Source organism: Protopterus annectens, chromosome 13.part0 (assembly GCF_019279795.1).
Source record: "Protopterus annectens isolate FY-2018-M chromosome 13.part0, PAN1.0, whole genome shotgun sequence".
In the NCBI taxonomy this organism is placed as follows: Eukaryota; Metazoa; Chordata; order Ceratodontiformes; family Protopteridae; genus Protopterus; species Protopterus annectens.
The window spans coordinates 661,650,509-661,666,763 of NC_056747.1; the positions used below are offsets into that span (position 1 = coordinate 661,650,509).

The following is a 16,255-nucleotide window of genomic DNA, read 5'->3' on the forward strand; positions in this document are numbered from 1 at the left end:
TTAAAATGTACTGCATTTGTAAAGTTGCTTGTGTTAAAAATGTATTAACAGTGGGTTCTGCTGGACAGAAAATAAATACACATGTATGTCACACTGTACTGCAACTGATGAAATGTACATATGTTAACAGAGGATGCTGGAAGGAAAGGGGTTAATGTCAGCCCAGCTAACCTTAAGAAAAATAGTCTGAAATTAAAAGAGTTGGTTTAAACCATAAAGATTTTATCTCACAGCCCTGAATGCAGACAGAGATGCAATGTCTGGGGTAGGATCCTGCTCTTATTGTTCTTAGTGGTAAATTAACTGCTACCCAGGGGTGCCAGAGAATGGCTGGTTAGTCTCTGCAGGAAGGATGAAAGGGCTGGAATTGTTTTACAGTTGCCAGATGCTGTAATAAGCCTTAACAAAGTTCAAGTTGTGTACTGTAACACATCTGTGCCAGATCCTGGCTTAAGTTTCTAACAAGGGGGTTGTGTGACAACCACAGAGTCAGGTGACCAGATGTGATGTCATTCTGTAGTCAGCACTGAAATTGTACTTAGACACTAATGAGAGATGTGACACTTGGCACTCTGTTTTGGAACTGACAAGACCACTCGCCCACTTCATCTTGCCTTGCTTTTGTAAGTAACTTAATTAGGGAACAGTAATTATTCTGTGATTTAGGAAAATATAGTGAGATTAGCTAAAAGTATTGTTTTTCTGTATCGTTTATGTTTCATGCAAATTGAAACTCTGGTGTTTATTGTAAATAGATATTCAGTATTTTCATGTTTCCTATTTTATAAATTATTATTAAATATATGTATACCTTTCATTGTGGCTAGTCTTTTAGAAAATATTTTAATCTTTGGGAGCAATTGCATTTATTGAGTGTCACTGTGGCTTCATGCTCCTGAAAGTCTTGCCAATTGGTTAACACTACCATCTGTATACGTTTTAGTTTTACTAAGAGTAATTGGGTACCCTGGTAAGAGCCTTAAAGTAGCTGGCTGGGGGCAGTCAATCTACCTCACAGTCTGGGTGGAGGTGGCATAGCAGGTAAATATGTGCCAGCCTTTCCCCAGTGTGTGTGTGTGTGTGTGTGTGTGTGTGTGTAAATCAAATCTCAAAGAGATTGTGTCTGCTACTTGCAACAGGGACACAGACCACTGACTTATCCAGACAGAAAAGGTTCTTACTTGGGGTCTGGAGAGGAAGTCCATCCCCAGGACTGGCGTATGCTCCCTGTGTGCTCTTAAGGGAAATTGTGCTTGGTGCAGACAGCTGCATCTGAAAATACTGTGTGTATCTATTTTTGTTCTAAAAGTGAACATTCCCCCACCCATGTCAGTGGCGAGGATTGAGGCTCCTTCACTACTGGCCCAGAGGAGAGACATCACAATATTCAAAGCACATTTTGAACAATGAGAATCAACAGCCAGCTTTTGGCATAAAGGGATAAATCCTGACTACACTGCGAGCAGGTCCAAACAGCATCTCAGATGCATAGAGGGAGCTTGCAGAGGACAATGAGAGTGAGCAGCCATTCTTGACTTGCACATTGTGGAAGGTAAGGCAGCTCTAACTCACCACATGGGCGATACCTAGCAAAAGCACTAGGTGCTGCATCCCAAGAAGCTCGAGCCTAGCCAGCACTGCTGTGTGCAGTCACGTAATAAGCAGACAGGAATTCAGCATGTGAAGAGACCCATTCCCAACTGTAGGGCACATAGCAGAGCATGGAAGAACAGACACAGGAAGAGGATTGCTTTTCTAAATGAAGATTGTAGACCATCCCACAAGTACCAGAGCCAGGCCCACTACCTACCACCTGAGCCTTGCTACAAATCAGAAGGGCTAATTGGGACGTCCTGCACAAGAATGAATGAGCTGTGGGTCTGTCGCTTAGCCCATGGGTGCCTGTCTCCTGCTACCATGGAGCAAATTGGCACATTAGATGCCAGTTGGGGAGCTATTGGGCTAGGTCCTGCAGGAAGGGAGGGATTTAAAAAAAAAAAAAGGAATTTCCAGTCCTTATAAGCCTTTTACTTCCTGAACTATCCACGGATCTAATTTCTTCATGTGCGTCCACTGATGATAAAGTTATCTGGTCTTGCTTTTGGGAAGAGTTCTTTCTGCATAATAGCTCCATTTCTCTCTCCAACTTTTAACCAATTTTCATATTCCCAATTTTCAAGTGAAAGGACTAATTGTAACACTTCTGGTTAATAATTTTCCTGGACCTTAAAATTCAGATCCGAATTGTTTGTAGAAATGTTTGCAAATTTCTTCTATACAGTTTACCATCTCCGCACAAACTAGACAGGACCTTAGTTCAGCTGCTTTAAAAATTATTCAGCTTCAGACTTTCCCATAGTTATAGATTGTTACTTTGTCTCCAACCTGCAAGTCTGATAGTTTTTTGCAGCTTTCATCAGCAGAATTTCTGTCTCTGCTGATTTATTTTAGCATGCCCTTTATTTTATACTGGATCTCAGACACATACCTGAAGTATTCTGCTTTTAATGCTGCAGCCTCTCAACAGCTGAAATGGTAAGAGACTGAGTCCTTACAAAGGTGTACTGCAAGAGCTCAATACTACATGGTAAGGGCTCCTATTCCAAATGTGGTAGATGACAACCTGACCGCATTTTCTACAATTCTTTTTCATAAGATTATTCACTCCTTCACTAGTTCTCCGCATGTCCATTAGACTAAGGATAGTGTGGAATGGGTTTACAAGTTTGAATTCCAATTCATGCCCAAATCTTCTGAATTATTGACCTGTATACAGTGGACCGCTGTCAGACAACAATATTAATCATGCCTTGTCTTAAGGATTTAAATGCTAATGCAATAAATCATACTACAGTTGAACTGTCTGTCAGTCTTTATTTCAGGGAACTTGGAATAATAATCAATTTGTAAGATCTATGGCTTCTCTGAAGTGGAACAAATAAGTGCCCACTCAACATGGGTGATCTGGAACAGAGTATACCATCATCTCCATTTCAGTTGTTGTTATGGTATGCATTGCAGATGGCACAGTTCTGTATGAACTGCTATACCTGGCCAAAGCATCATGTCTCTTTTTTAGTCTTGGATTTTACTATCCCCATGCATGACTCATGCATCTTTCTCTGGCGTTTGTTTTTTTTTTTTTTCAACCGATTGGAAACTATTATTTTCCTAGTCTAGAACATTAAGCCCTGGACACAATTTTATTTCTTTGTTGCTTGAAAATTTGACTGGATTTCTTACCTTACTGGTAATTTTAATTAGGTCAGCCTTTCATTGCAGCATCTTTCAATAACCGCATTTCTAAGTCGGAACACTTCTGAAATAATTTTACTTGGTCTTCTATCATTAGTAACTGCACTATTATGAAAAAGTTTCTCATTATTCTTCCAGTAGTTCATTCTTCTCTGGTAAATGCACTCTCCTCAACATATCCCATATGCAGTACCATGCCTGATCTATATATTGTTTTTAGATCTCAACTGTGTAGATTAAGTAACATCCTATGCATTCTCTGTGGCATCTTATACAAACATTAAGATTTGTGGCGTTTCCAAGTGAATTTCTTTACCACAAACATTCACAGAATTTCTCACATCCATATACTACCACAAACAGTTTCTTTTCAATCTGAGCATACCCCTTTTGTGAATCTTGTCTATTATCTTGTAAGAACACAGTTTCTATCCAATTCTGACTGACAGCAACCTGCAACATAACTGGAGTATTCATGTCATAGCATTTTAATGTTGGAGCATCTGTAATTAGTTTGTGAGAATGTGAAAGCTCTTTGCCTTCTCAAAGCATTTCCAGACTACATTTTTCTGTAACGATGAACTTAGAGGCATAATCAAATATAAACTTTGCAAGACATGAAATGTTGTTAGGTCTTCTGGCTTTGGCATTTGTATGACTGCTTTGACTTTATTTGGATCTGGTTTCCGACATCAGAATATGGCCCGTGTAGTTCATACCCGTCACTCCGATTCCACACTTGCTTTTTATTTAGCCTGAAGTTAGGTTGTTAATCTATTCAGCAGTTGTATTAGTCGATCTGGAGCTTTATCTGACAGAAACTCTGGGTTATATTCACCAGTGACAAAAGTTTAGCATCTGGCATTCTTGACAACTATTTCAACTGGAAGCAGTAGTAATGCTCTTATGTTTCTTTAATCAAACAGTGTAGATTAATACAGGCGTGAATATTGTCTTCCTTTAAAATCCTGCTCACATCTTCAAAGAGAATGACATTTGGACACACAAAACTACTTACTTTATTTTTTGTCTTTTATATGTTAAATGGACGTAATGACTCAAACAGCTTTTTTCAAGTATTTGCACCAAGTGATTTATAATTAGCCTATGTTTTTTTAAAAAAGCCCTACACTTCACTGCCTTTGATTTACTTGTTTCATGAATTTACTAGTACAGAAGTCAAATCTTTGCCAGTACCCTCTACAAGACTTCATGATTGTTAAATGCTTCTGTCTGGTCAGTGAAAACTACAAATAGGTTTTGGTGTTGATTCAATGGTTTTCTTAGAACTGCCAGGCAATGGATATTATATGTCAGCTGTCCTGCAAGGTGATCTGAATCAAAAAAACTTTTTCAGTGGGATGTCTTCAGCAACAGAAAGGAAATAGTTCAGAATAGTACAGGCAAGGATCTTCCTTGCAATGACCAGTAATCAACACTACCATTATTTATTTATTTACATATTGAAATTTAATTACCAGGAAAGACAGTACAGTTGTGTACTCTTACCATAAATGTAGATGTTCGAGTGTATTCACTGTTGCAGTCCTGGTTTCCCACCCTCCAGCCCCCTTCTCTCTCTCTCTCTTCCTCACTCCTTACAGGGCTATTGGTATTTACTTTTTACTGGTGGTGTTTTTCCACCATAACTTAGCTCCCGTTTTGGGCGCTCCTGACATTTGGGGCAAGAAAAACTGATGTAATAGCGTCTGCTGCCTATTTTTATACCACTGACGACCTGACGTCAGTCCTGAAGCGACAGCAACCGACGCAGAAATACTAAGCCTCTGGTATTTGGGTCGACTGAGGGCTACCCCTGGAAGGATAACCCAAGTGTGATAACTGCAACAGTGAAACATGAAGAACATCTACTAGGTAGGAGCCCATTTTCAGTAGGGGCCCTGGGAGAAAAGCTCCAAAGTATTACAAAAACATTTTAAAAACAATAATTTTATAGCCTTTAAAATAATACAAAAAACACTACAGTTTAAATAATTATACCGAATTAGACATATGAAAATACTGGTTAAGAACAGATACAAATTATATTGCAATAATTTAATAGTTAGAGAAATTTTAGCCAGTTTACAGAGAAATTAAAGCTAAATTAGTATAATACAATCAGGAATTGCAATATGTAGTGAAAGAAAAGCAAGCTTGTGGCATATATACAGCGAAAGCAAGGGAAGATAATCTGATAGAAATAAGGAAGTAGTGAAAAAAAGGAGAGAAAGGAGATGTAAGATATGAATAGGCATTTGTTTACATTTAGGGATACAGTTTATCCTAGTTTTGAGCAAGAACAGAGCCAGCGTTTGGCTAGGAAGTCATTCAGAATGGTTTTGAAGGATGGGATGGAGGGTATTGACCTGATGGATACAAATGAGGAGTTTCAAGCCTTAGCAACATGGTAGGAGTACAGACAATGCCCAAATGATTTGATCCAAGTTGTTGGTCACTGGATCATAATGACCAACTGGGAACATAACTGTGTAGAATGTTACTTAGTGCTGGACAATCGGATGGATGCTGGATAATTTTATAGGTGGTAAGAAGTTGTGTATGTGTTAGTTGGTGGGATTGTTCTGACCAATTTAGACTTTTTAGTGCTACACAGTGGTCGGTTCAGAACCGGGTATTTGCTGTAAATTTAGCAAATTTGTTATAGTACTGCTCAAGTTTTGATTTTAGTGATGCCTGAAGGTTAGTAAGGGAATGACATAAAACGTGTGGGGAGGAGATAAGTAGTGGCAAGTACAGCTTTAGTTGCGTTGGTGAGACAGTTGTTAACTCTATAAAGCATCCCTAGTTTTGGATGAGTTTTTCATATGCAATTTTGTATAAGCAGGTCGAATTTAAGATGATCATCCAAAAACATCTCTAATAATTTGCAATGAGAAGTGACTTCAATAGTTGTATTATCAAGAAAGATGACTTTAAATTTTGTTTTTTTTCATGGGAGAGGGATTTAGGGAAAAACATGGTAGCTTGTTTTTTTTAGGGTTGAGCATATGTTCTAAGTTACAAAGCCATGTTTCAGTCACTGTTAAAGTTTCCACAAGTAATTTTTTTGGAGGTGTGGCATGTTGTCAGATGTGCAACTGAATGTGGAGTCATCTGCGTACTTTATTAGGGAGGCCTGTTGTGTGGATGGTGTTAGAATGTTAAAGAAGAGATCAGCTTTGTGGTACATCAGTGGTGACTGGGAGGTACCTGACTGACTAGGTAGCTTCTGAAGCACAGAAAGGATGGGCTGAGAGAGACCAGATGAGGCCATCTGAAGTAGATATTTGCTGTGATAAACTGTGTCTAACGCTTTAGACAAGTCTAGAAATAAGGAAAAGACTAGTCTGCCATTATCTCTAGCTTTATTGACAGTATATATACAAGTTACAAGTACAGTGTTAGTACTACAGGAAGGACAGGAGCCATGTTCTGTGGAGGACAGAAGTTCTTCCTGCAAGCGATATTTTAGCAATTGTTTTTAAATACATTTTTCAAGTATTTTGGATGGGGGATAAGAGTTATATAGGTCCAAAGTTAGTAATGTCTGTTGTTGAATTTCCTCCTTTTTGCAGCGGGATAATGTATGACTTCTGCCAGGGAGCGAGAATGTGGGATTCCTGGACTGACCTATTTATAAGGATTGAGACAGACTAGGCAATGCTATCAGCTGCTATTTTAAGGTACTCGCTTGGAAGGTCTTCAGCTGAAGTTGATCATGGTTTGAGCTTGTTTAGAGTATTTTTATATATAATGCAGGCAAAGGTTTGAAGGTGAAAGTGGATGTGGTGATACATGGCTGCTGGGCAGAATTTGGATTAGATGTTGGGGAATCCTTTGTTAGAGGTCCTATACTATCTATGAAATAAGAGTTGAATTGTATTGCAGTTTCGTGTAATGACTTATTGGGAGAGGGGTTAGGGTTGAATTTACGGCTGGGATGAAAGATTTTTTTAATGGCAGTCCAGAATTTTTAGGATTGTGTTTACTACTACTTAAAAGTTATTATAGTATAGTTTCTGTCTTCATTAAATTGCTTTTTAATACAACTGTAAAGCATTCGAAGTTCAAGATATTGTGGTGTTTTATATTTCTGCCATTCTTTCCATGCTTCTTCTCTATCCTGCATTAGCATTCTCCTCTTTTTGAATATCCAGACTACATTACTTGTCTTCAGTCTCTTCCTTCTAGGAGGTGCAAGGCTATTCAGGAAAGTTGTATTAAATTCATATACAGCAAAACCTATGGGGAGGATTTTTTAGAAAGTTCCAGTTAACAGATAAGGTAGAAATGAACATATCTGGGTTAAAGCTGGAAAGGTTATGTGTTGTTTAACTGGAAGTGTGAGATGTCTGGTTGTATAGATTAGGAAATGATCACTGAAACAAGTCAGATATTGTACCCGAGATGGTGTATTTGCTAGGGTATGATACTAGGATCCAGTCTAACAGGGAATTTAATGTCTAGTTATAATATGTGCAGCTAATATTTAGTTGTGTGAAACTATATAAGTTCACACTAGATGTAGGGGAGTTAGAGTTTAAATGTCTAGCAGAGACTCACAGCACCTAGTAGTAGTTTTTTCTTGTGGAATTGTTATGGATATCCAATGTAGGATATCTTCCAGTATAACTGTATTGTTGCCAGGAGGGATGTAAAGAACAGTAATACATATTTGTTTTCAACTGTTCAATTTCAGGAAAGTAATAAGAATCTCTGGTGAATTGAATTTTGGTATTGGTGTGTGATAAAGGTAAATGTAGTAGTTGCTGGGAAATATTAAAACAATAGCACCACATTTCCTCTTTAAACAGTCATTAAGGATGACTGCTGATAGCTGTTGAGTTCTTTAGGATCTTGAGAAATGTAGAGTTAAACAATATGGCTCCTCTGACAAAACAGTGAAAATTAATCATCCCAGTTTTTTACTACACCACTAAGCAACTCATGACTGCCAAAGACAAAGCATGGAAATTATAGCAATGAAACAAAACCCCTGTGACCTCATACAATATAAACAACTCCATAATCAAGTAAAGTGTCTTAGTCATTAAAAACAAAAAAGAACACTACCTTAGACTACAAAAATCACTATAAGCATAACCTAAAAAAAATCTGTAGCTCCATCAATTCCTTACTAAACCCAGGATGTGATAGTAATCCATGTCCAAATCCAGGTAAAACGCCCACCGAAATAGCCTTGCTCGTTAAATCGCATATCATAAATACTATAAGCTAATCTCACCATCAACCTTCCACAAACCAACTTGGCTCCTTCAAGTACTACACAAAATACCTACACTTCTTTACCCAGCTTTTCTCTCACACCTATACCTTCTGCTACTAAAATAAAACACTACTTTTTTTAAAACTCAAACATGGTACCAACACCACTGACAACCTACCTCCAGAATTCCTATAAATATCAGCTAACTACTGCTTATCCTACCAGCATACTTCTTAACAGACCTATTCAGGAGTCCCACATACCTACAATTTGGAAAAAAGCAAATATCCTCCCTGGTCATAAATGAGGAAACAACAAAGACATTTCCAACTTTCAACCTACTGCTATCTCTATATCCATCTCCAAGATCCTGGAAAAATGCAGTTACACACAACTTCTTAATTATCTGCTACACAACCAAACTTTCTCCCACTCAGCATGGTTTTAGGCCAGGTCACAATACTACCACAGCTCTTACATCCTTCCTGGACACAGTTAACAGAGCCAGAGATGCTGGTAATAAAATTGTTTCTTCACTCTTTCTTGATCTTTCTAAGGCCTTTGATACAATCTCCCACCCTCTTCTTCTCCTCACTAAACTAACTTGGGCATCTCTCCCCTACCCTAAATTGGTTCTCAAACTACCTCACAGACAGGCAACAATCAATCAAGTGGCAACATTCTTTCGCCCCATTCCTCAACACAACTATGGGTGTTCCCCAAGGATCCATACTAGGACCCCTTCTGTTCAGCATTTTAATCAACTTCCACACCATTCTTAGTCAAGGTACTGTCCTCCAATATGTGGATGACTCAACCATTATCTGTACCAGTTCCACATCTGAACTACAGCAACTCACCCAAACTGCCCTCACCTCAACTGAAACATGGATGACAAATATTCATCTTGCCCTAAACCCCCAAAAAACTAAACTTGTGCTACTAAAACCTAAAAAAGCACCTCTCTAAACAAGGATGAATTCACTTTTCATTCTCTAAATAATACTATCATTGAGGTTGTCCCAAATACAAAACTACTAGGTGTCATCACAGATGAAAACCTAACATTTGACCTGCATATTCGCAGCAATATCAAAATACACATTAAAAACTGGGCATCCTCTATAGACACAAATGCTTTCTCAACCACTCTGCAAAACTATCCCTAGCTCTTCGTTTCTGCTACCATCTATTTTTTTTTCAAACACCTTTATTGAATTATCACTTGTGACATTTTCATACAAAATGAATCAAACTACATTAACATAACAAACATTATGATTCACATATATAGCTATACATCATATAACCTACCCAATATTACATAAATTATTCAATTCCTGCCTTTTTTTTAAAGAAACATCTGTATTAAACCATCACTTACTACATATGCAATCATACATTTATTTTTATATATATATATGAAAACAAACCACACAAACACAATCCTACTTGCAAGCATTTTACATCACAAACCATATTGACACACTCCCAGTTGCAAACATTATACATCACTTATAATCTACCCAATCTTTTGCACTCAAACATTACATAGCTCATTTAAGTCCTGCCATCTTTAGTTTAGATTGAATGCTGTAATTAAATCAAAAGGTGCTTCAACAAAGTATTAGTTTAAGGGTGTGCACACTTATGCAACCAGCTTATTGTACGTTTTTTATTTTTTATATTTTCCCCTAACAGATTTTTTTTTCAATTGTACAGGTTATAGGTCACATTAATTGTGGGAAAAGTTTTGAAGTGATTTATTGTGGTCTCATTTTTTTATATCACAAAAACCTGGCATTTTAACAGGGGGGTGTACACTTTTTATATCCACTGTATCTACAATTAACCTCTGCACACACGTATATATATATATATATATATATATATATATATATATATATATATATATATATATATATATTTATATTCAAACTGCCCTGCCATTTCTTCTCTGCTCATTCAATACCATCCAAATAGACCCCTCCAATCCGAAAGTCAATTGTTCCTGAACAGAGAAAAAACAAACCTTTCAGCTGGTCAGATTGCTGTATACCTTTACTATTGCTAAGCTATGGAACACCCTCCCACCATCACTCAGGACTACCAGCAATGCAGCTATCTTTAAAAAAATCTCTGAAACAACACCTTTCCTCTCTATGGCAGTGCACATGTGACAAAACTGCACTTCCCAAAACCTGAAATTAACCTACATCTTCATTAACTACTACTCTGTTATAAATCTGTCTCAATTTACTTTAACTGTAGTACTGGTACTATCTACTATATTTACTTACCTATATTTCACCTTGCGCCTTCACAAGGGTCAATTACTCAGAGGATGTTGCAAGAATCTAAGCAACTTACAAGAGTAACATAATTATCCTACCTTTATATCTTAACTTGTTATATTCTAATTGCACTAACCATTTTATCATTGATACAATAATTTAATAATGTACTGAGATTTTTAACCTTGCTCATTCAATTGTTTACTGCAACTTTTGCATTATGTACTCATTATGTTGATCTATTTTATTGTATGTATTGTGTACTGTATGTGTTGGATATTTCACTGTGGTGCTTTTGTCCCAGGGCCTCCACTGAAAATGGGCTCACTACAGCACATTGGACCATCCCGGTAAACAAATGCAAAACAATAAATATTAAAGCTGGAATGTGCAATTTCAGAGTTATTTATGCTGGGTTTAAGCCAAGTTTCTTTTACAGTGAGACTATCAGGCTTATGTTGGCTAATACAGGCATATAGTTCAGCAGTTTTATATCGTATGCTTTTAATATTTATGGCAACAAAAGTAAGATTACTGGGGTTTGGGGTTGACTGTTGTAGGGTCTGAGTAGTGTATGGAAGAGAATTGTGTTGATGTTCAGTGTGATAAATGGGGCCAAGAACAGAGTGAATGTCTCCTCCTAGAAGGATTTTAGTTTATTGAGGAATTATTGATGCTTGTTTATTGGATAGCGTTTTTCCACTTAGTTTTGTTTTGGTTTGAGTTGAAAAGGAGTTAATTGGTCTATACTTGGAGTAACAGTGAGGGGCATCATTATATAGGTTTGGTGCAATCAGTGAAGAGTGTAGTAAGGAAGTGTAAAAAGGTGGTTAACACAGAGTTGGGCATATGTTGAGAGGTATTAGAGAGTCATGGTAGGATGAGAGAATGCCCAAAAGCAGGAGAAGATTTTATTTATATATATATATATATATATATATATATATATATATATATATATATATATATATAGTAAAGGGATCTCTACATTATAGTTTGCATGTAGTTGGGAAGTACGGATCAAGAAGGAAAATGAAGTTGTAGGGCAAAATGATATTTAGTGGTAGTGGAGTCCAAAAGCTTACAGAGGGTAGGTAGGAAAGCACTTTCTATGAAGGAAGAGAGAGTTGGGTTGTCCTAGTCTCATCTCTGGAATGTAATGAGCAGAGGAATTTAACAGGCTGGATTATGAGAATGTAGTTAAAATAGAAAGAAATGTGGATTTATTTGGGAAAAGCAGAAGACACAAGGTAGAACAGACAGGTGATGTTAGGGAGGTGTGTGTCTATGAATGAATATAGTACAAAACAATATGGGAGGGAGAAAGCTAGTTGGGAATGATGCCAAAAGATGAAATGGAAGTTGTGAATTAGGCAAAAAGAAACAAGGGTGCTTGTATGGTAACAGCAAGGTTGCCTGAGAGGATTACGGAATAGGGGTCACAGAAGAAATGTGTATGTTGGAAGCATAACAGTAAAGTAAGAGGGGGTGGGTGAGAATTAGGGTAGGGTAGGGGAGCACAGTGGTCTTCTACCCTCAGGTCTATTTATAACAGTAATCAGTTTATAGCCAATAGCAAATAACAGACAGGTACAAGTAGGACAGGTTTTCTTTCATTTTGTGAATGCAGAAACTTGTCAGCCAAGAAGACTGAGTAACTAGCATATACACTGTAATCTACAAGTCAAGAGAAATGATAGTGGCTAACTTAGTAAGTAGTCAGAGTGCAAGGACTACTTTTTTTGGGGGGGGGGGTGTTAAAGCCAATTTCTAGCAGAGGCAGGTACATATTTGACTAGCTGAAGGTAATACACAGCAAGGTTCTTAAAGTTAAATTTGCTTATATTATCCAAAGACAAAATTCTCAGTGAAAACTTAGTTAGCCCTTGTGGCAGAGCTCCTGCAGTACTATGATCAGATGTAGTGACCAAAGGTTATTGCAGCAAGAAAAAAATTCTCAGTGAAAACATTTCAGTGTTGGTCCTTGTGGCAGAGCTGCTATATCAGAGCCAGATTTACTGACTACAGGCTCTGCACTGTGAATGAAGTTGATGACTGAGTGAAAGTATTAATTTTCAATTTCAAAAATTAAGTTAATCATTAATTTCCTAACACTAATTTGCACTTACCTCCTCTTGAGAATAACAATGGTGTTTCCATTTTTCTAATCATTTAGATCCTTTTTAGATTTCAAAATTTAGAAAATGAATTAATAGAGCTGTACTGTTTTTTTTACCTTCAAAGATTTACAAGTATAAAAGTTTATGGCAATCTCCTTGATATAAGCGATGGAAGCTCACCAACTACATCACTGTATCAGCCTATGACAAAAAGGATAATCAGATCTTGAAGTCCACACTCAGAGCTGACAGACTAGTGCTGCCAAAACATTGCCTTGTAGTATACATGGACAGCAATGCTTACGCTCCAATATCTAGTAAAAAAACAACCGCTTCTATAGTGCAAGACCCGATCTTAAATGTTAAGCACCCCCTGCTTCACTTACTATTGTATATCACTCTAGGCTGTTAAACCTGCAAGTACTGACCACCAAATGACAGCGGCAGAACAAAAAAATATCTGTTTTTGCCTGCTGTCCATGCCAGTAAAGTGTCCCTTACTTTCTCTAACATAAAATATCTTGCACTGTCTTTCTGACAGCTCTAACCAAATGCTTTATGGCTTTGAAAGCCAGCAAAATACTTAGTAATTTTTTTCTCTGTAACTAATAGTATATGGACCAGATAAAGCTCCATGCTCTACATGAGCGGGGTCTCCGATCATGACCCTTTATCATGTGTTCTCAACAAAGATGCCAGGATTCACTTCTCAAGCTTCATTCTCAAGGTGAATTTCTTGGCATACGTCTTAAACACATAAGCTGGTTATAAACGGTGATCCTCTATATGAACACCTGGCTTACTCAGAAAAAAAGCAGAGGCAGACAACCTTTGGGCAAAGGAAATGTGGTACAAACACCCTTCAAGATCCAGTCCTTCAAGAGGACTTCCAGCTACATCTTAAAGTAAAGCTCCCTACCAAGCAAATAAATGATAATACTACTCCGAGATAACAGAAGGATTTCAAAACTATCATTACACTGTGCGTGTGATTAACTGGTCATATCGCCAGTCATCAAAATAGGATTGATAAAACAGTGATAAAACAGTGAAATTCAAGAACTACCAATAAGAAAAACAAGAGCACATTGTACATGGCGAGTTCATATTTCAAGTCAGCAGAGAAAGAGCAATGTAAGGCAAATGAAATGTCACAACAAATGGCAGCAAAATAAGGTCAAAGTAATTCTACCAACAAACATGACATAGGGAGCTTTCCTCACAACCCATGAAGAGGGTTTAGGCTCCCAAGGTCCCACTCCCTATCAATCTCATGACAAAACGACACTCTCAAAGGGAAATTAAGCCACTGAAGTTAAAGGAAAGTAACACTAAGATACTCTTAAAAAGTAATTAATTTGCAACACGTCATCATCAAATCTGTTCCTCCACCCTATGAAATGTAACATCATCAACTTATCTACCATCACAGAAGCTTGAGACACAATCAAGCAGGCCAAGTATGACAGAGTCATAGGCTAGTAGGCTTATCAGTAGACATCAACACAAATCTTTAAAACACTGCCTGAAAGGTCATTAATTACATTGCAAATCCTTTACAGTTTATCATTCTATGACAGAGGCAGACAGCAAGAACCCTACAACAACTCCCTCTTTTTGCACATACCATTAGCAGAACAATCAGACAAGAGAAAAGAAAAAATCATGGAAAACTTTCTGAAAAAATAAACACAATCTGTAATTCTTACCTAAACATCATGTTATTAATTGACAAATCTGTACTGGACTTCTGTTCTTCAATGTTCAATGAAGGTAAAATCCCATGATCCATCACTTTATTTCTGTAATTTGTTGGAAAAGAAAAGAAAAATAAAGCAAGGCAATTTGCATGTCTCAAATTCACCACATAATATAATTAGAACAAATCTGAATCAAATGTTGTTTGCCATCCATTGCTTTAACTTTTTTTTTTTTATGGAAACTAAATAAAATAAATATCTTGCCTTTCATCTTGCAGAAATCTGCCAAAGGTAAAATGTACCCACAAATATGTGTTAGCCTGATGAAATGTCAACCAGCTTTTCAACAACCAGTAAATAAAAACCTCATAACTTCTTTATTAATGGCTTAATCTGTAGCAACATCAATGACAATAAAATAAACGCAGAGGCATTCACAGACATGACCAGGCACTTTGAGATGGTTGATGACAAACTAGTTAGGACTTAATTTGGTGAAAAAAACACTATTCTGTGGTTAAAAAGTTACCTGACCAATAGAAGTTTTAAACACTTGCTAATGCTAAGATCTCAGACTATGATACATTAACCAGTTGAGTTCTATAAGGTTCTGTTCTGGGATCCCTCCTTGTCTCACTTTTTTTCTAAATGATATACCTATCGATCTCCCTTCTCTTAAGCTTGCGATTTACACAGATGAAATTCTCATGCTGCTCTTAGAAAAAAATTCTGTCAGACTCCCACTATTAATACAGAAACATTTTAACAAACTAGCCACTTAGACCCACAATAATAAAGTGTGCATAAATAGTCAGGAATTATACTTTTCAGAATGCAATAGGATCTTACAAAACTACCCCCTCAATACCAAAGACTTGAGGAACATCACTCTACCAGTCACTAACCAACAAAAATATATCTTTGTCTTATACTAGATCCTAATCAATCCTTAAACAAACTGAACTATTAATAAGGCACTAAATCAACTAAAACCCAAGTTACAAAATTTCGCACCTCTTATCACCCAAAGCCACACCAAACATGCAACATGGCATAATGCTCTTCACATTCTGTTACTCTAACCATACCCATCTTATGCAAAGAGAAAAAATATTTCCCTCTGCACTGCCAGCAGTTACAGAAACGTTTCACTGTGAGTTACTAAGAGTAACCAAATTTAACAGTCCAAAACACAGACACTATGTTCTTCTGATCATTGCTTTTCAGAATTATCAAACCTCGATATTATCTTCTTCAAAGCCTTCAATTACACCTAGAGAGCTATCATATACACTTAGGGATTCCCACACTGAGGCAATATCACTGGTAAGATCACAATTTTGGAAGTTAATTGGAGGAAAGACATTCACAGAATTAAGCTCTGTAAACATGGAATCAGCTGCTTATTGATATTGTGGAAAAATAATAAAAAGCTTTAAAATCAAACTAAACTAAATCTGCTCAAAGCTAACACATGTAACTGTTTCAAGCACAGTGAATAAAAAGCATGCTCTAATCAACGTGCAATAACTCACTTTACCTCAAATATCCCATAAGCCAAAATCCACTGGTCAAGTACATACTATGTAAACACTTTTTACCAGTAAATCATACTACTCATTCTTAATCCCTTAGAACTCCCTGACTAGATGTGTG

At 37.1% G+C, this 16,255-nt stretch overlaps 1 protein-coding gene across 4 annotated transcripts in view; it reads right to left on the minus strand.

Moving 5' to 3' along the window:
• INPP5K (inositol polyphosphate-5-phosphatase K) overlaps nt 1-16,255 on the minus strand; it is a 1,033,350-nt gene that overhangs the window by 896,085 nt on the left and 121,010 nt on the right. For all 4 annotated transcript variants that reach the window (XM_044054345.1, XM_044054348.1, XM_044054347.1 and 1 more), the window contains exon 2: nt 14,609-14,701. In XM_044054345.1, coding sequence (XP_043910280.1) covers nt 14,609-14,691 — 83 coding nt within the window. In that variant the 5' untranslated portion in view covers nt 14,692-14,701. The remainder of the gene's footprint in view (nt 1-14,608; nt 14,702-16,255) is intronic.